Raw genomic sequence first — 21604 nt, forward strand, 5'->3', positions numbered from 1 at the left:
AAAAGAAAAACCATTGTAAGTCAGGACCGTCTGCACTTTGCACAATTTCTGCAAATAAGTGTCCTTCGAAAACCAGGACCCAGGACAGCATGCTGTGGGCAGTCACTATGACTTCTAAATATTGAAAACATTCAATATTTAAATTATTTGGATGTAGCTATTTAATCATTTAACTATTTCCTTATCCGTACCATTACCAATGTCATATCTTTTCATGGTGTATTCACTTCTTGCCTAATAAATCTTTCAAAAGAGAAAAATGAGATAATTTAGTTTGCTCTTACTGAATTTATGCTGATTTTTAACTTCTTCCTTTGCTAATGATCCCAAATCAAAAGCTGAATGACCTTTGTAGGATTCCTTTGCGGTTAAATCTCAATCTTTCTGATTTGTTTCCATCTTTTCCCTACTACCCCTACCGCATCCACCTTTTTCTTTGGTAAAGAACCTGGAGCAACATTTATTTTTCATCAGTGTAGTACAGTGATCTCTTACAAAAGCAATTAAAATATAGCAGGCACTTTATTCTGGATATTCTATATATGCTCTCTGAGCAGAAGGCAGAGACAGGTACTGTACAGTAAGAAAAAGACATCTTGAATTTAAATTTGGTAGAACTCTAATAACTAAGGACTCAGCTTGAATATGCTGAGAACAGAGGGCAGAGACAAAGATCCAGAAAGGCAGAGACATGATCCAGAAAATGAAGTAGTAGATTGGCCAGTGAGGGTGAGAGAAGCAAGTAAATCAAGAGATGGAAGAGAAGCAAGTGAGACTCCTGGAACTAAAGTAGTGAGAGAGGGTTGTGTGAGAGGGAGATTATTTGTGAGAGAGTCAGATGGGTAAGGATTGGCTGGGAGCAAAGTTGGTTCAGTACATATCTGTGGCCCTGATCACTGTATTTTTTCTATCTGGGAGGAGCTCAGGCTTTAAAGTAGTAATGTCTTGCAAGACACTTTGGATTTAAATTCATTTAATGAAGGTAAGTGTGTTTTTACAATATCCTTAGGTATCTTAGGTTTTAACTCTCAAATATATTTACTCTTTTCAGTTCTGATAACATTCTTTACGAGATTCTAGAAAGATAATAGGAGTGAAACAGTTCTCTCTAATTATAATTTAACAGTGTACCACCTGCTCTAACTACTGAGTATTAATAGACAAAATATATTTCTGTTTTTCCTAATATTTTCTCCAAACTCAGATCATTTGAGGCTTTAGCACTTCTGACCCATCCTTAAATCCTGATGCCACCCTTTTATTTTCATCATTGGTAATGTGATCTGTCTTTTCTCATATGAGCACCAAACACTGAGTTATCTAAATGCATAACCTTTTTTTCACTTCTTAGAAAACGTAGTGATTATGTCATCAAATTTGTACTTGTCAGCTTCTCATTTTTTCCTGATCCATCTTCAGGTTAGAGTTGCTGACTATAAGATAATACCTATTGTTTTCTCTGAACTTCCTGAAATTAGGTTTACTAAAGGTGGGATACTTGCATTTCTAAGCTCAGACTTCCTTTCATTGGCCTAATAAACTCTAAGTTAACGTGGAATGGTTACTTTCCTTGAAGATTACTTTAGCTGCCATTTTCCTCAAACAGACATTTTTAGCCAGAAATAAGCCAAAGCAGCAAGTCCCCTCATTGCTTCTCTCTTTTGTGAGATTAAATTTCCAACAAGGCAATTCAATAATTTTTCCAATGTTTTGCCTTTAGTGGAGTGGGATTTCCATCTGAATTTTGCAAAGGCTTTCATCGCTCCTCTGTCTTGCCTGTCCCTATTAACCATCTGGTTACAAGGGCTCTGATGCAGTCCCAGGGTAACATTTCTGTTTTTCTTTCATTTCACTCTCCTGCAGCTGCTTCCTCCATACTCCACCCTCAGGTTTGTGAATTTCCATGCGTGTGTATACTTTTTTGATAGACACTGCTTCTCCCCCAACCCTTCCATCAGACCTATTTATTCCAAACAAATACACCTTTCCATGCCATAATCTGGTCAGGAATCACATTTCTACAAATCCCCATAAGACTTAAGGGATTATTTTACCAAATTCTCTTCAGTTTTTAAAGTTCAGTTGGATAATTTTCATCTGCTATTTGTTGGTACAGGGGACAATTGAGAATATTAACGCTGTTCCCTGCCCATTTCTCTGGTAATTGCTGGGCAAGTCCTCCACTATTTTTCTTTCTGTTCCCTCCTGTTTATGCTCCATGGTATCTAATACGGTCTTACAGTTTTATCTGAGTACTCTTCTCCTTCCTTTCACAATTCAATTGAAATAATAAAGCACTCAATCAGGCTGACTGGTGTCCTGCCAACACTGTCTTGCCAGTCTTATGAGATGCAGTCCATCTCTTACTAGAAGCAGCAGGAAGAAGACATGAAAACATCACTAGTGCCCCTAAACCATTCATTTTCCTACCCAGAAATTCAAAGACGTTAGAGATACATTCCTGGCTTCATAAAGAGAATGAGAATTCATTCTCATATATATCAACAGAAGTGGAAAGCATTCGGGGGCTTTATAAGTCTTGGCAGACTCTCAAGTCTCTGTGATATGCTGCCTGGGAATAAAGCACGTTTCTCATTTAACTGGGCCAAATGTGCACACTGTCACTTCAGTTCTCTCGGCGAGGAAACGAAACTGCCTCCTGTAGGAGGCATTGTGTGTTTTCTTTTCTCTAGCACAGGTGAACCTGTAGAATATGTCAGGAGCTTCTTCAGAAGGTCCTTCTTCATCTTTTAGAAGGAAATTTTTATACTTATTGCAGGAGGCCAGGTTTCTTTTTCTTCTTTTATCTCATTCTTCCCCATCAGCCTTCCAGTACTTTTGATACCCTCTTCCTCCTCAGAATCTTTTTCTTTCTCTTTCCTTTATGGAATTGGTAGCTTCATAATATGGCAATATGCATGGTAAATGCTATGCCATTATGAATTGGAAATGAAGATGTGGTGTTGATAAAAAGGAAATCATGCAGATACCAGGCTGTCCCTGGGGTCCCAGATCATTCCCAGGGGTAGGACGGAGGGCCTCTGAGGCCATTTTTTTTTTTCCTTTTTTCTTTCAAGGGGCTAGGGGAATCAGGATGTACATTGTCCAGCAAAGATTTCTGGTTCTCAAGGACCCTCTAGTCCCTGGATAACACTGGGCATAACCACGCTTGATGTTCAGATGAAATTCATAGCAGTTTAATCAGTTGACCCCATTGCTTTTTATATTATGTTACTAATACTGATTTATAAAACCCAGGTATTTTCCTCATTATTGCTTCTCAGTGCTGTGCTTTCTATGAATTCCAATTGAACAAAAGAATGAGTTTACCATTTTGATGTCACCATCTGCTTGATCCAAGGATTGTGTATTGGATTTAAGGTCCCATGGCTGTCAGTTATTACAAGTATGTTTGAATACTGTGCTTTGCAAACATACTGATTTGCTTGAAATGCCACCTTCCTTTTCTTTTTTATTTCTATTTTTCATGAGAGACAGCAGAGGACAGTGCTTAAGGGCCACGTTTTAGAGCTACCCTTTGGAATCAAATCTTGGCTTTGATATCTTCCTAGCTGTGTGACCTTAGGAAAGTTATTTAACCTCTCTGTTTATCAATTGCTTACTCCATAATAGTAGAGGGTTATTGTGAGGATTAAATGAGCTAATTCGCAAGCACGTAGCAATGCTTGAAACCTCATAAGTACTCAATAAATATTAGCTTTTATTATTAATTCTCTGCTTAATTAACACTAATTTATTAAACTCCACTTTAAATATCACCATCTCTGTGAAGCTTTCCACAATTACCCGAGGCAGAACTAATCCCTTTCACTCCTCTGTTTTCCCAGAGCATTTTGTACATATTTGATTGAACTGTAAATAATTTTTAAGATGTGTCTTTCTCCCTTGCTAGACTATGAGCTCCATAAGGATAGACGTCTTTCTTTTTAAAATTCACGTTGTATTCCTAGTTTCTAGCACAATTTCTGGATTGCAGCAAGTGCATAATAAATATATGTTAGCACTACATCTCCATCGAGATTGCAAACATCCCTGAGCCTTGGACCATGCAGTCTGTTTTTTTAATCTCCTGCAGTCCTTAGCACACTGCTGGTCACACAGCAAATACTAAACACATACTTGCAATGGACTGATATTGAAACTGCCTACCTCTGAAGAAACAGAACATTAAGTCATAGCAGGCATTTGAAAAGAAAAAAGAACAAAAGATGAGATCTACTGAGCATGGCTTGCTTAGAAATATTATTGTTGCATTCCTAACCAGGGAAGATGGGGTAGATTAGAAACTTGAATGCATGACTAAAAAACTTGTTCAGACAAAAGGGGCTTAGTTAACTTTGTGGGACACTGGGGTTCTTCCTACAGCAGATGGGGAATAATGTACTGCGGAAGCTGAGAGGATAAACAAAGCAGTGTCATGGAGTTTAAACTATCGAACAGAGGAATCTATAAAGAGGCCAGTAGAGAGGAGGGAAGAAACAAGCTAAAATAAACAGATGGGTGGACAGAGAAAATATAAAGCATGAAAACAGATAACCCAGGTCCTCCAGGAAAAAGGGAAGTAGGAAAAATGGTATGTCAAGAAAGAAGAAACACTCTAGGGAAAACACTGAAGTAACCGTGTAGCAGCAATTACATGGCGTGCCTGGGTGTGTGCTAAAAAACAGCAACAACAACCACGATAAAAGGACAAGAAGCAATGTCTGATGCATGTGCAGACAGAAAACGACTCTTAAAGGGAATGTGGCCGTTAATATCAACGTGAACTGAAAAACTACACAGCCACATCATGCAGATGGGGTCTGAAATAATGGGCAAAAGGGTAAGGACTTGTATAAAAATGACAGTAACTGTGGCTCCTAGCATTTGCATAGAGCTGTGCTGTGTATAATACGTTCACACACATCTTTTCATTTAAAACAACGGAGTTGAGGCCTTCTGACATTATCCAGTATATATTTTCCCTCCTGTCAGTCCCTTGCCTGGATTGTTACAATAGCTTCTAACTGGTCTGCTTGTTTCTGCCCTTGTCCCTCTAGCATACTGTATCAACACTGCAGCGAGAAAGATCCTTTGCAAAAATAAGCCAGATCATATCAGTCTTCCTTCCTAAAAGCCTTACTGGTTTCCTGCCAAGGACTTTGCTATTTCAGGGTCTTTGCACTTTCTGTTCATTCTGAATGGAATGTTTTCCCCCTGGATACCCACATCATTCATTCCCTCACTTTTTTAGGTGTTTGCCCATATGCCATTAAATAGGCAGGTGTTCCCTGGCCAGTCTCTCTAGTAATTTATATTCTCCTAAGCTTGTTCTATTTTCTGCATTACACGTGTCACCATCTGACATATTATGTATTCATTTGTTTATTTGTCATTGTCTGTTTCTCCCTACTAAATTGTGAGCTGCATGAGAGCTGGGATTTTCACTACTGGATTGTGCCAGTGACTGTTATAGTACTGGAACATAGTGGTTGCACATTAAAGATTATTGGATAAACGAAGAAACATACATGGATGAATTTGACAACTGTTGCCAACTAGAGGTGGAATTTCATTGATTGCGTATGTGAGACAAAATGAAACAACACAAAGTATTGGTAAAACAATCGGTGCTTTCTGATCTCGTGGATCACTTTCCTATTCTTAAGACTTCCTTTTTGGATTTCTTCCACACTATCATTTTATTTTGGTTATCCTTCTCTTTCTTTGATCCCTTCTTCAGATTTGTTCCTCCAGAACTCCCTACTCCTTCACAGAGTATTAGGTTAAGTAAGAAATAAGAAAATACATGTGCAGTTTCTATCTTGGGTCTGGAACACAGTGGGCATTGGAAATGTCAGTTCTTTCTCCTTTATATCCTCCAGTATAGGCCCATAATTCCTTTGAGTTTATCAACTTCAATACACTCAAATCTAAGTTTTTCATGCTACACCCCAAACCCCCCTCAACCTAAAACACTAACATCAAACCCTAACTCATTATCTTTTATTTTTCTTATCTCAGCGTAACCATAAAAAAGCTGGACATCTTAGTCCTCTTATTATCAGCTGTTTACTATACCTATGCCTAATATAATGAGAATCACTGACTCTTGGAGGAAGAATTAACAAGACTTTATTAATTTCATCTCTGTTTCCATTTCTATGGCCAATTACCAAATTCAGGACCCCATTATGGCATATCTGAAATAGTCTCAGTTCCCCACTTCCTTCTAATCTCTACCTAGTCTGTAGGGCTCCTTAAATGTCACTTCCTCAAGGAGGCTTTCATTGGCCCCTTCAATCTAAATTAGGTCTCACTATGAAACAGATTCTATATATCTTGTATCTTTTCTACGTAGCTCGTATCAAAAAATAATTTTGTCTGGTTAGTGTGATTCTTTAATATCTGTCTCTCTATATTCTGTATGTTTTATGAGGACAGAAGCTGTGTATGTTTTATTTATTGCCCTGCAGATGCTCAATTGCTGGTGCATTGCTTATCTCATGGCAGATATGCAATAAAGATTTCCTAAAAAATATATAGGCTTCTTCAAAACTTCCGACTTTGTTGGCCTCCAGAGCTTTATGTATTTCTATTTTCATTCTTCAGTTCATTTTATTGGACAAAATGGAAATGAATAGTCATCTTAACGTGGATTTCTTTCAACCTGTTCATTTCAAATATTATAGCTAATAGTAACATTTATTTAGGACATATTTGGTGCAGGCACCATGCTAAAAGCACTTCATACATCATCTAATTTATAACTCTATGAGGCAGATACTTTTATTATTTCCATTTCACAGATTAGTTAGGTGAGGCAAGTTCACACAGCTATGAAATGGCAATGCCATAGTTTGAACCTAGGCAGCGTGACAGAGTAGTCCCATGCCTAATTCAGGAAATTCTTTCACCATAAATATAATCTGCTCAAATTTTACAAACTTTGCTTTGTATTTCAATGAGGGCAATAGTTTCTGAAGACATTTTTATGGTCACTTTCTTTAAATATGTCTGCTTGCTAAAATGACACTGGGAAGTCCAAATTCAGCTTTATGACACGTCTCTCCTCTTATGCAAGATATCTTAATATATTGTTTAGACTCCTTTCCCTCTCTGCTTGCCAAAGATGTAGTTTTCTTAATCATGCCCTTTCTGGCAGCTTCAGCTATTCTCTTCCAAACATATGAAAGCATATGCAAGCCTGGATCATTCTCCTATAAACAAAACCGTCTTTTCCTCTATTCCATTCCTCTTCCTATCCCTTTCTTACTGGCCTTTCTCAAGTTACTGAAAGTGTATTCTGCACACTTTGTTGTTACTTCCTCAGTCTTCATTCGTTCCTCAAATTATCACCTCCTGGATTCTACTTTTCATCATTCCATTGAAGTTGCTTCTTGGGCCAGGAAAAGCTAAAATGTGTTTGGTCTGAAGGTTATGCTAAGGAGCTTACCTTAGGACTATGGTTATGATGGGAGAATTTTAAGCAAGGGCTAAAACAAACAGACCTGCATTTTTAAAAGAGTCCTGCATAATAGTTGGGGAATGGATTAGATAAGGAGGACAAAAGAAAGCAGGACAGTTAATAGAATGTTTTAGAGTTCCAGGAAAGAATACGTAAGCAACACACTGAGGCCTCAGCAGTATGTAAAGAACGTAAGAGGAGGGAGATGTAAGAGATAGGAACAATAGTCATTGCTGACTAGCTTGTGAATAGGATGAGTAATAAGATGACATCCAGGCTGAATTGCAGCTTTTTGAGTTAGGTAAGATGGGGTTCATTGAGACAGAGGACTCAGGAGGAAGAGCAGGCTTGGAAGGAACGGGAATCAGTTTAGTTCTAAGTATGATGGCTACCGGGTTCCTTGTTCAGACGATGCAGGTGGAGGTGACCCCAAGATACAGTGACGCAAGTCTGAAGCACAGAAAATATGTCTGGGATGGAGAAGAGTTGAGTCATTGTGTAGGAAAAGTTTAGATTTATCATAGAGAAAGATTCTACAGAGAGAAGGAAGCAGAGAGGTGAATACAGACACTAACATCATGTTCTTTCAATTCTTTTCTACTTTCCCCAACCTGTTCCTCAGTTTCCATCATATGAGGCTACACGCTGCTCTCTGAACTGAGTGATTTTCTCAAGGCCCACCTTCCCCTACCTTTTCCATGAGGTTAATATCAGAAGGAAAAAGGAATCATATTAAACATATTTCAAAGTAAAGGATCAACGCTGCAGGACAAGAAAGAATTTTGCTTTGTAGAAGTGTAAAAGGGGTATCGTAGGTTTTGGTATTAATTAAATAAGGAGTTAAGAACCCAGAATTTTGAATTTAATTAGAAGTTTCCATTTATAAATATTTAAAAATTGTTTATTATTGGACAAATAATTACTTATGGCATAAAACTTTTTTCTAGAGATTGACCATCTTTATTGGAACCTTATATAATTCATTTTTTATTTGCCCTTGAAAAGTTTTAGAACATTTTGAGAGGTTGACAATTTGAACATAAAGTAAATGATGCAATTTATGGTACATTTTTATCACTGAATCATAATTTGAGAGATGAAAGGGATCCCTTTAAAATGCAGATATTGAGGTCTTGCAACAACTCTCTATTTGGAAAAAAAAATAAAGTTATAACTGTACCTGATACTTTAGAGCAAAACAATTTTAGAGAAATTCAAGTAAAATACAAACATTAAAATCCTAAAACAACTAGATGGGGTAAACATTGATATAATCTTATCAAGGTAGAAAAGGCTAACCTAAGCAAATAAAGAAAGGGCAAAAATCACAAAATCAGCCTTTGCTAGAGATGATTACACAAATTAAAATTCTGTATGTGTGTGTATATGTGTATATATATGTGTGTGCATATGTGTATATATATACACACATATACACACACAGTTTTACAATAGAATATAAATATAAATATATATACAGTTTTATATTTATAATACTGTTATTTGTTATAACAAATTTAATCTCTAATTTTCCAAAGAGATATCTGCATTTATAAAAACTGAAAATGCTCCCTTCCCCCAAAACCTCACCACTATCACTCACTATTTTGTTTTTTGACAGGGCACAGCATCTGCCTAGAAATGACAACAGGTGGAATGAGTGTGGATATTCTGGGGAGAAGGCCAAGGTAGTGGAAAATTCACTAGACATTGAGAAAATCTACCACAGCTGCCCATTAAGATGTTGACACTGATAAGGTCTACTGATGCTGGTAAGATGGTATCTACAATGTCTTGAGGCTTGTGTAACATGTAACACCAAGGACATTCCATTCTGGATAACCTCTAAAGTAAGAAACCTTAGGAGAGGAACATAAGCTTGCACTATTTTTAATAAGATGCCTTATCTCTCTTTGATACTTCTGAAATCTTTATCTACATCCAAGACTTCACATTTCTTTGGTTTATTTAATTCTGAGTTTGGTTTTGTTTGATTAATGATCTACAAGCTTTCATTCAACCACAGTAGATTTTTTGTTTGTTCTGTTTTGTTTTTTGTCTAGGTTATCGGTATTTAAAATATAATCCCTGCAAGATTTGAGGGCTAGAAAAGCTCAAAATGCTTTCATAATCATCTTGCACTTCTTTTATTTCAAATATAAATAATATCTTCCTTCAGAAATTTTTACACCTAAGGAAAAGATGCCTAGAGATGGAGATCGTACATTTAATTCAAATTGATTAAGAAGAGAAAGCTGGGAGAATTCCTATTGAGAGGTGAAGTCAACTGGACTTCCTGGGTTGAGTGGGGACTTGGAGAACTTTTCTTACAAGAGGATTGTAAAATGCACCAATCAGCATTCTGTAGCTAGGATTGTAAAATGCACCAATCAGCACTCTGTAAAAATGTACCAATCAGGGCTATGTAAAATGCACCAATCTGTGCTCTGTAAAACGCACCAATCAGCAGGATCTTAAAAGTAGCCAATCGTAGGGAGGATTGAAAAAACAGCACTCTGATAGGACAAAAACAGAACACGGGAGGGGACAATAAGGGAGTAAAAGCTGGCCACTCCACCCAGCTGTGGCAACCTGCTCGGGTCCCTTTCTGTGCTGTGGAAGCTTTGTTCTTTTGCTCTTCAGAATAAATCTTGCTGTTGCTCACTCTTTGGGTCTGTGCCAGCTTTAAGAGCTATAACACTCATCAGGAAGGTCCGCAGCTTCATTCTCTAGGTCAGCGAGACCATGAACCCAGGGGCAGGAACCAACTCCGGACACACCATATCTCCAAATCATATAGTAGTCATAGCCACAGATGGGGGAAAAAAAGGCTCATGAAGGGTTGTAGGTTCTGGCCTTCGCATTCCATCAGTGTTTAGTTTGTTCAGTTCATACTTTTAGTAGCACAAAAATAATTTAACATGAACTCAAGAGATGATTTGGGGTTTTTATGCTGTTAAAAGTCCCAAATGTTGATTTTATTTAGAATGATGGCATTGAAGTGTTGGTACGCTTTGTGGTCAGCCACTCCCTTTGCTCTTGCAGAACTCTGTATTGCTTGGAACACTAAGTCTAAACTCCACTGTTTTTAGCATGAGACACATTTTTTTTTCTTCATAGGTAGAGGGAATTTTTAAGGGTTCCAATCTCCAGTTGTCTGCTAAAGATGAATTTCAGTGAGGTCTACTCGAGAGCACATAAAAACAAGCTTTTCAGCTGATGTTTCAAACAGAAAATGGCAATGTAGGAGTAGAGTGTCATCAAATACAAAAGAATGAATTTCAGTAACTGCAAAGTACATTTTAGTGATGATGATTTCAGAGAGAATGCCATCCAATAACACCTCCTTTTTTTCTCATTATGACTGCCTGGAAACAATACTGTCTCGAAGGGGGGCAGAAAAAAAGAAGGTGTGGTTACAAAAGGGCTACCTGAGGCATCCTGGTGGTGATGCGACTGTTTTGTATCTTGACTGTGGTGGTGGATACATGAACCTACATACATGACAAAATTGTACAGAACTATATACAACACACACATAGAAGTAAAACTGGAAAAACTTGAATAGGATTGGTAAATTGTGTCTGTGTCAATATGCTGGTTGTGATATCATACTACACTTTTGCAACATGTTACCATAGGTGAAACTGGATAAAGGGTACACAAGACCTCTCTGTATTATTTCTTACAACTACATGTGAATCTACATTTCTGTCAAAATGAAAAGTTTAAGGAAAAAAATCAAGAAAGATAAAATATACTCATAATCCCATCTTAATTATAATTTTTGTTATTACCAGAAAATAATCTCCTGAGAACCAAATAAATGTCCAGGCTTTCCAGAGGCCTGGCAAGTTTTTCCAAAACTTTCAAGGGATCACACTGATACTGATGTGCTTATTGATAATTGAGTTGTGCTACATGCATGACATAAGATCTGTTGGAGTTAATTATGGATTAAAATAATTTTTAAATGACCATAAGAAAACAAGGAATTTCATCTTAATATCTCCTGACATATTTAATGTATATAAAAATTTCCAAGAAAGGCATGCTTGACAGTGTTCTAGAGAGTATAAAATATGCAAATAAAAAGGATTATTTTATAATTTAAATGCAGTTTTCACCATGGACAGATTTTTTAAAAAAACTTTCATTGTATTTCTAAAGCCAAATTAGTGATACATTTAAGCAGTAAATAAACATTTTAGCTATATTTGTATAGTAAAGTAGGCATACTTATATAGTTGGCATAATTTTTACCTTGATGGTAGGAACAGGCCATTTGGGGATAAAACAGTTTCTCTTAAGTGGTGAAAAAGCTACATTTTGTTCTTTCAGTCTAATCTTGTTTTCTGCTATGATTTTCTTGCGCTGTTCAAGATAAGGTCCAAAACTTGGCAGTTTCTAAAAGGAAAACACATACATAAGAAAGCATATTAGTTCACAGAAGAGAAAAATGGGAAGATATAAACATATAAATATTATCAACAAACAAATGTGTGTCTAGGGATTGTTTCATGTATACTGTAACTAGGTCTTCACTTATTGTTTTGGACCACTAGTCTTCTAGGTATCAGGTTCCATTAATTATTAAAAAGAACACAACAGTACAATACTTTTACCAAATATGTGTGTATTACATATACAAATGTTAATTAAAATGCATTTCTAAATGGAAAAAAGTTCACCATGGCAAACAAAACCCATTCACTTAAAACAATAGCTATTAGTTAAACCATTTGTTTGGTTTACATAGACAGAAGGTGAAATCTATTGATGCTTTTTTCCCCTTCATCAGGTTTTTAGCATGATATAGACACAGTTGTAGTCCCTGACAAATGCTTTTGTCAATAGCAAAGGTACTTTGCCAAAGTTCTCGTCTGGATCTCTATTTTATTGTGTTCAAATTCTTATTACATCTCTTTAAAGATTGTAACTAACGTTGATTGCAATTTACTGGAATAGCTGAAAAACAAAATGGTAAAAATATTGATTTGTCTGTACAGAAAATAAATTTTATTTTGCATGGAGGCAAAAACAAAAATGAAAAGGAGAGGAAATATTACAGTGCTTAAACAAACTCCATCAGTATTCAAAATCACATCACGGAGCTTTAAATTTCAAGGTTATTCAATTGTACTTTACAAAGTTCATTTAGAAAGATACCTGGGCGTCATGGAAAAATGCTAAGTGGTTTCAAGTTAACACGAAAATGCCCTCATACCATTCATTATCCCACAATTATTTTCTCTTCACTTTGTCCTTCCCCTCTTCTAGAACCTTTGATCTTCACTTTTACTGACACATACTGCTGGTGATAGACATCACTGAATTCCAAATGTTTTGTGTCGGCCTGTAACCTGGAATTGCTAGGTCTTTTTCATAAGACTGCAAAAATATACTCTCTCTCCTACAGAATAAAGCCCATTTATCTAGCTGATGGAGGTTTGGAAAACTACAGCACTCCAAGGTCATCCTGATCTCTGACCTAGCAAGTATTTTGGTGAAAAATCACACTTGTTTCAAAACACTGGCCTCCACATTTCATCTTGCATAACGCCTGAGGAAAATGAGTTCTCTGGTCCTCTAGAGACCTCAGTAGAGTAGGTAAGCTAAACTTAAACCATGTTCCAATTAAGCCGAAGTGCAAACTGCAATTGTAATTTATATTAGTGAAGAACATATTTATGTGGAAATATCTAAGATTATTACTTCCATTATCAATTCATTATAATGATGTCAACAAGTCAAGTAAATGGAAACAATGTTATGAATGCCAAATTAATTTATATACAATTAGACTAGAACTGAGTACTTCATCTCTATACCTTAATGCTTTCCTAAATTGTAATATTTAATGGTTGCAGTAATATGAAATGATATGGAGGGAGATAGTATTTTGTATCTATTTTGCTATAAAACAAGTGATACTGACTTGCTAAAAGCATAAAATAAATAAGAGTATAAAACAAGTCCTCCTTATCACATATATAAGCATCCTTAATATAGAAAAGACAATGCTTTTTTGAAATGTCCTTTTATGAAATGGCTTTTTCTTGGGGCATATGAGGTGTTAGGGGATGACACTTGGTGCCAAAGAAATGCCTTTGGGGTCTAGAAAACGCCACATAAGGTGGTGAGCACATGTCCACATGATATAAATCTTCAGAATGTCACCCCCTGCGTGTTTCTCTTATACCTCAAGGCCATCTCAATCCTAATCTAATATACTCAAAGACCATCAAGAATGGTTAACTGTTGAAACATATGACCTCTGGTTCTAGCAGATACCTCATGTTAGCAGGTTCCATGAAAATCAGAACCATTATTTTCCCTGTTGGGGTTTACATGGTTCTCTGTTTGGGCTTTACCTTCCTCAACATCGTCTAATGTCACCTAAGAGTTTTGTAAAGGCCATTCAAAATAAATCATTCTTGGAACTTTTAACTCTATCTTCCTATAAGCGTACATCAGAGGATAGCATTTTTCTTTTCAGTTAGATTATTCTTTATCCAAATGAAGACAATGAATGTAGTTAAATTTAAACCATAATGATTTCAAATTGTTTCAACAATGGTAATAACAACAATAAATATTTGAAAATCTTTTGATGCTGAATATAATACAGCCTGTGTAAATATCCAACAGCCTGACACTTTGTCATTTTTTGCAATGATTGACCACATTTGCCATACATAAATTATGTTACACAGCCTTCCCCTGGCTAACATGCTAAGTTTCTAATGCGCTAATTGGTTTTATAATTAGTCCTAAAGAGAGAATCTCAATTTAACATAAAGATTCCTACAGGATTTTCTTTGTGCATTGGTTAGAAGAATTAATGGACTAAAAGGAAAACTTGCCAATTTTTTTTAATTGAAAGCAAAAAAAAATATCAAATATCAGTGACTGCTCCTTCAACCTTCCACCAAGCATCTCCAAATCAAATTGGGTTCATTTTTGTTTAATTCCTCACTGCTACGTGGAGCTCTCAGAGACTAAGGCATAGTACCAGCTTCCAAAACTTCAAGGCTGCCATAGACGTTTTGCTTTCCTTCTTAGTTTGAAAATGTAAGTGCTTTTAAAATATGTTGTAGATATTAAAGTGGTCCTAAGGATATTTGAGTACTGAACATTTTAAAAGTTAAGTTTTCTGAAAACAGACAACATCAATTCCCTCCTGCACCAAAGGAACACCCGATCACCTTTACACGTACTACATTTACGCATACGTTTGTGTTCTGATTTTGCAAAAAAAAAAAAAAAAAAAAAAAAAAAAAGGAAAAAGCAAGCAAGCAAAACAAAGCTAAGAAAGAGTGAAGATGAATGCATAGTTGGCCACTGTGTGTGTGTGCAATCAGTGATGATTAATAAAGCATTTAGTTCAAATCTCTGCCTGAACATATAGTTAATTGATTTCCTATTGCAGGAGGAGAAGCAGCAGGACCTGACAGTGCCAGCAGCAGGAGCTTTTCCTCTTCATTCATTATTTTCTTACAGAAAAGTTGTAGCCTGCGGTAACTCAAAGTGAGAGGTTTTGAGCGTCATGCTATATTTCTTAAACAAAGGAAAAAGTTCTTTAGGACTATCAAAAGCTGCTTTGTAACTGATGAACTGAACAAAGCTCAGAAATGGTGTGATTTTTGTTTCAATAGTTTCTCCAGGGATTCATCATTGATGAATTTTTTCTCACCAGAAAGGCTAAATCCTACTCATTTAAAGATAACAGTATCTTACACTAAAACTGTCTCTATCCAGATATAAAAAGCATTACATCGCCGATAGAAAAGTGACAACATAATGAATCAACAATGATACCTTAAGCCAGCAAAGCTTTAAGGTAAAGAAGTCTATTTGGATTATAATTTATTCATGGATCAATCTAAAGGTAATTGAGCACATTATGAAGTAGAAAAGGGTTCTTGTTTGTAATAGAAGCAAGCACTTGCATCTTCCAGTTTAAACTGCATAATTTTTATGAGAATGGCAGCAAGTTGCCTAATAGCACTAGTCTATAGTACTGTAATGGATCAACTCTATTTTCTTAATCACACTCTCTTATCTAATTGGAAACAATAACAGAAAGACAAGTAATTACTTGGATATCCAAATTGTAATATGTGAAAGATGAAAATATTTCAGGCTTATATCAGAATATATCACTCAGTATCAGATATATATGTATATATATGTATCTCATTCAGTATAAACCTGAAATCTATCTATCTATCTATCTATCTATCTATCTATCTATCTATCTATCTATCTCCTTTATACCTATTTCATGTGTGTGTGTGTGTGTGTGTGTGTATACAACTGACTGACAGACTAAAGGATAAGTTACATGTAAAGGATATCTAAAAGTTGACTATTTTTTCCCAAAAGACATGTTTGCCTATGACATAGTTCTATTATTTATCAGTTTTTTGACATTTATTCAACAAATACAACATTTAATATCCACTCTGGGCCAGGAACTGTCCTGTGCTACATTAAAGGCTAAACAATTTCCATACAGTGTAGTACAAATTATAATTGTTATTAATTTTATAAGTATCTTTTGCTATTCATGAAGGGCTAGTGTCAGACTGAATTATATGTCAAATATACCTGGTTATTTCAGTTATCTCAAGGAATAATATGCCAGACTCCTTGGAAAACTGTTTGAACTCAATAAGATGACCAATAATTGCAGAGAAAAATGAAGAAAAAAATGTTCAAAGAGTTGATCTTTGAAAAACTCAAAAAGCTAACTGAAATAGTTCTTGGATACCTAAAATCAAAAATATGGGAGCAGTGTGGTATAATGGTTGAGAGCATGGGTTCTCTGAGTCTGTTTCATTATCTATAAAATGGCCATTGTGAGGTTTAAATAAAGTAATCCATGTAAAGTTTCTAACTCACCCTAATTTCAATCTCTGTGTGCTCAGCATGATTTAAGGTAGCATAGGAGATAGAGATGAGAAGTCTCTCTTTTGTTCTGTACTTTCTGAATTCAATTACTTTTCTTCTTTCCTCTTTTCAATTCTGAAAGTAATCAGTTACTTACATTTGATGCTGTTTTTATTTCACAATCAGTTTTAGCATGGTTTAGAATCAGAAGCTCAGATTTTCCCATGTGTAACTGGCATGTAATGCTTAATCACTGATATAACAGTACACAATGTTTCATGATATTATCAAATTTGGACAGTAGAAAACAACAAAAAGACAGAGACAGAAGGTCCATCTACATATTACATGTTACCATAGTGCTATGTGGTGCCAATGATGCAAATCAGGACACTGGCATTGGACATGTAAACTATATAAAATATGAGTATTAGTTTAACCTGATAAATGTAAGCATACAACTTTTGATCAAAAGTATGATATCTAAATCTGTCAAAAGAGATAGTTCATGTTTCATAGTGAAAGTAGAAAGTCAACATTCATATAGTGATTAAGGAAATAATTTAGAAGCCAAATTTGCATTAAAATCAGTTTTGCACTCATTAGCTGTGTGACTATGAGCCAATTACTTAACTATTCTGCTACTAATTTTCCTTATCAATGAAATGAGAATGACAGTATCAAACTCACGATGTTGGTATAAGCATTAAATAGAATAATATTTGCAAAATGCATGCCTGCCAATTTATTCCCATAAGCCTTAACTGCTTCTATTGCACTGTGTACTGTGCTCTGTGTTTCCATGTTTGCTCATGCATCCCCTCTGCCAGAATACCCCATCCTGTCTTTTTCACCCAGTACATGCCAATTAAGCTATTTAGTTTCAGCTCAGTCTTCATAACACCTAAGTAATCTCCTTTACCGATTACCCTCCCTGCCCAGTGGTTTAGAATATCCTGGGCATATTTTCATCTCTGCACCTACTACACTGCCTTATCATCATTAGCTTATGCGTCCATCGGCCCAGCTTGAGATCCTAGACAGGCAGCTTTGATCCAGCACATAATAGGTGCTGAATATAATGTTTCAGAGCTGAATGAATGAATGAATGAATGAATGCATGAATGAATGAATATCTTGAATATATTTACAAAACGTTTCTGGTTGTTTGAATTGTCAAACAATCCCAAACAATTACTTTCAGAAGCAAATTAAAGTATATAAATAGGTTTTTAAATATGACATGAAGTAAAAAAATCATACTTACAGAAAAGCTGTGATTCATACATTCAGAAAACATTTATAAGGAGCCGGACACTTGAAATTTATACAGAAAGGATAGTGTGTGACCTTAAAGAGCCTATATTAATAACAATTGCAATAGACTGTGACAAGGGCTGTGGCAGAAGTGACACAAACTGTTATATGAGCAGTGACAATGTGTATCTAACCCAGGCTGAGGGGTCAGAGATTTTCTAGAAGAGGTGTCATCCGAGCTAAACTCTGAAGGATAAGGTGAAGGCAGGATGGCAAGTGGTGCAGGTGGAGGTGTGAGGTCAGGAAAAGGCAAGAGAATCCTCCAGGTGGAAGAAACAGCGGAGGGAGAAGGGTGACAATTTGGAAAAGGCACCAGGGAGCCAATGGACTGCTAACCCTCTGCTCCATCGTTCATAAGCTACAAGAGGGTGAGGCACTTCCCCTGTGAATAGGAGGCAGAGCGTATGATGTTGTGAAGTGATGAAGTTAGATCACGAATTAGGAATAATGTCAATCAAGAGAAGAAAATCTAACATTCACGGAATGCTAGCAAAGGATGATAGAAATAAGACTTGCTTCTGCTAAGTGCTGTGCAGGTGCTGGAGCCTAGGCCACAAAGAGGACCAGGAGGCTGTTCCTTCCAAAAGCAGTTCTTAGCCTCATGAAAATGATTGAGTCATATTCAAAGGAACTGAGATAAGAAAATTATTATTTTAATATTGAAACAATTTAAATAACTCACATCAGGTATCTCTTTACAAACTGTAAAGAGACTTTTTAAAGTAAGGATTTTTCAAGAAATACCTCTAGGTTGGGATTTAGGAAATGTGATATTGATGGCATGTTTTAGGAGAAACCAGAACATAGAGATGGTCCAACCATTATGCATGCAGAAATGTAGAATTTTGAAGGAGAGGGGGAATAGAAAAGAGAGGAGAGGGTAAAAGAAAGTGTGAAAAGAGAGGGCAAGAGAGAGGGCGCAAAGCCTATTGTTATGAACCTGAAGGACTTTTATAAACAGGGAGCGTCACTATTGAATTTTAAGATGTTTGCATTGCTCCAATCTAAATCCTCCTCCATAGCCTCTATCTAAGAACATCTGCTACACACTTACATGCCTTGGTGAGAAATTTGGAAGAAAATCGGGGAAACAGGGTTGAGTTTCATGGTTGGGTTGGCATATAGCTGAAAAGAATAGAAACCAACAGGAGGGAGATTTGAGGGAGATTCAGAATTTAATGATAGCTGGAATTTATAGCCAGAAGGAATCTGGAGAACAGAATCTCTGGGTATTTTGTATCAATCTCCAGAAGGACAGGACTGGATGGAGTCAGCTGACATCTGGCTTACATACTTCATTGTAAGGAGAAATAAGATAAGTAGAGGATGACATGCACAATCTGATGTAATCCAGATCCAATGAGCAATTAATTCCAACTCAGAGGTTAATACAATCTTTACAGTGAAGGAGGAATTTAAACTATGCTGAAAAATTCTGAAAGGGGAAAACAGTGTCTAGTTGTAGGAGGAGAAGAGAAGTAAGGGAATGAAGTAAAGAAACTATAAGATGAGCTTACCCTTATATGGCTAAAATATACTAAGTGACAGGGAGATAGTGGGGGATTAAGCTGGAATATCTATAGATAGGGCTCTGAATTCTGGGCAAAGTGTTTGGATTTTATTCTTTAGGGTATATGGGAACACCAGATATTTGAAAATGTGTGAGCAGATCCTCATAGTGGCAGAAGGAAGGGTGCACTGTGGGATGATGGTGGTAGCAGAAAGGGAGAATGATCCAGAATGTTGGAGATGGGATTCTGGTAGTGGTAGGAAAGTGAACTAGATGAGTTCTAAGGTTATCATTATTTCCCATTTTTTTTTTTTTTTTTTTTTTGAGACCGAGTCTCACTCTGTTGCCCAGGCTGGAGTGCAGTGGCATGATCTCCGCTTACTGCAACCTCCACCTCCCTGGTTCAAGTGATTCTCGTGCCTCAGCCTCCCAAGTAGCTGGGATTACAGGTATGCGCCACCCCACCTAGCTAATTTTTGTATTTTTAGTAGAGGCGGGGTTTCACCATGTTGGCCAGGCTGGTCTTGAACTCCTGACCTCAGGTGATCCACCCACCTCAGCCTCCCAAAGTGCTGGGATTACAGGCATGAGCCACCACGCCCGGCCAGGTTATCATTATTTTCAAAGCTGTTATAGTAGAAAATTAAAAAAGGTTCTACGGTGTAATGGTTAATTTTATGAATCATCTTGACTGGGTTAAAAGATGATGCCCAGGGAGCTGGTAAAACATTATTTGTGGGTGTGTTTGTCAGGGCGTTTCCAGAAGTGATTAGCATTCGGATCAGTAGATCAAGTAAAGAAAATATGCCCCGAGTAAAGAAAATGTGGGTGGGCATCCTCCAATTGGCTGATGGCCTGCATAGAACAGAAAGGTGGAGGAAAGGCAAATTATTTCTTGCTTCTGGAGTGAGAGCTAGGACATCCATCTTCACACGCTCTTGAATATCAGAGCTCTAGGTTCTGGGGCCTTTGGACTCTAGGACTTATACCACTCGCCCAGCCATCTTCTCTACCACCTGCTGCCCCCCTCACCTCCCAGTCCTGAGGCCTGCAGATTCGGGCATATAGTTAAGTACGCCATTGGCTCCCCCAGTTTTTAGGCCTTTAGAGTCAGACTGAATTACACTACAGGCTTTCCTTGTTCTCCAGCTTGCAGATGGCATGTCATGGGACTTCTTGGCCTCCATAACCATGTGAGCCAATTCCCATATTAAATTCCCTTTTATATACCTATATATAACCAATGGGTTACACACAGATATAACCTAAAACCTGTTATATATGCTGTATTATATGCTATAATAACATAACCAATAGGCTGTATATAGATATATGAGGGAATTGAATATGGGTTATCTATATATAACCTATTGGTTATGGATATACAAGAGGGAATCTATTATGGGAATTGGCTCTGTTTCTCTGGAGAACTCTAATACATGTAGTGTTCAGGAAACAGAGACCCAACACTGACTACCTGTGCCTACACCGTAGGTGCAACATTGATCTTCACTCCCACACTGCCTGCTGACTGCCTCACTGTGACTCACAGTGGCTTCTGCCCTGAAACTCCTGCATGCTGTCATTCTTCCTGACAGACTTCTATTTCTATCTCTTTGCTGGTCATCTTTCTGTAGATGACACCTCCTTTATCACCATCCGCTGCTCAGTCAGATTCTTAACTTTTAAAATTATATAGGAATTTTGTTAACTGGAGGCTGCATAGTCTATGGGCTGCCAAAGAGTTACTTCTTAGTCAAAAGGAACATAAAGCAGTGTTGCTGGACGACCTGGGAAGTGTAAAATGACTTAGTTTTACTTTCCTTGCACTCTAAAGGACCTCTGCTTGTATTTTGTAGAGACAACGAGGTAGGGGAGGAGACATGGGGAAAATCAAGTTCCTCAAAAATAGCTGAGTGAGAGGGGATTACAAATTTAGCAAGGGAGATGGAAGGGATTGCATCATCATCATCACCTTCATCAGCTTATTAACTGATCATGGCTATATACCAGACACTTTGCAAAGCACATGAGTACATTATCTCTTCCTTATTAAAGAATATCCATGAGGTGGGTATTCTAGTATCGATTTATACACAACAACACTGAGGGGAAGAAAGACTAAGTAACTTGCTACAATTATGACCATTAATAAATGGCAGAGCCAGGATTCAAATCCAAGTCTGACTGATGTGAGATTCTGTGCTATGCTGTCACTCATATTTCTTTGTAGTCCTTACAAAGTTTTGTATAAAGTAGGTGTTTAATATACTTTTTATTTACATAAAGAAGCATACTACCTACATACTCCATTCCCTGAAATCTATGCTTCCTGTTTTTCTTATTCCACAAATTGTGAAGGGAAAATGTTTCACACAGTAGAAACCATTAAAAAAATGTGAACACATACCAAG

General features: G+C 36.8%; 1 protein-coding gene across 4 annotated transcripts in view; it reads right to left on the reverse strand.

Moving 5' to 3' along the window:
- DPYD (dihydropyrimidine dehydrogenase) overlaps positions 1–21604 on the reverse strand; it is a 902287-nt gene that overhangs the window by 23877 nt on the left and 856806 nt on the right. For all 4 annotated transcript variants that reach the window (XM_030935823.1, XM_030935822.1, XM_030935821.1 and 1 more), the window contains one exon: positions 11732–11875. In XM_030935823.1, coding sequence (XP_030791683.1) covers positions 11732–11875 — 144 coding nt within the window. The remainder of the gene's footprint in view (positions 1–11731; positions 11876–21604) is intronic.

This window comes from Rhinopithecus roxellana, chromosome 8, assembly GCF_007565055.1.
Source record: "Rhinopithecus roxellana isolate Shanxi Qingling chromosome 8, ASM756505v1, whole genome shotgun sequence".
Classification (NCBI taxonomy): Eukaryota; Metazoa; Chordata; class Mammalia; order Primates; family Cercopithecidae; genus Rhinopithecus; species Rhinopithecus roxellana.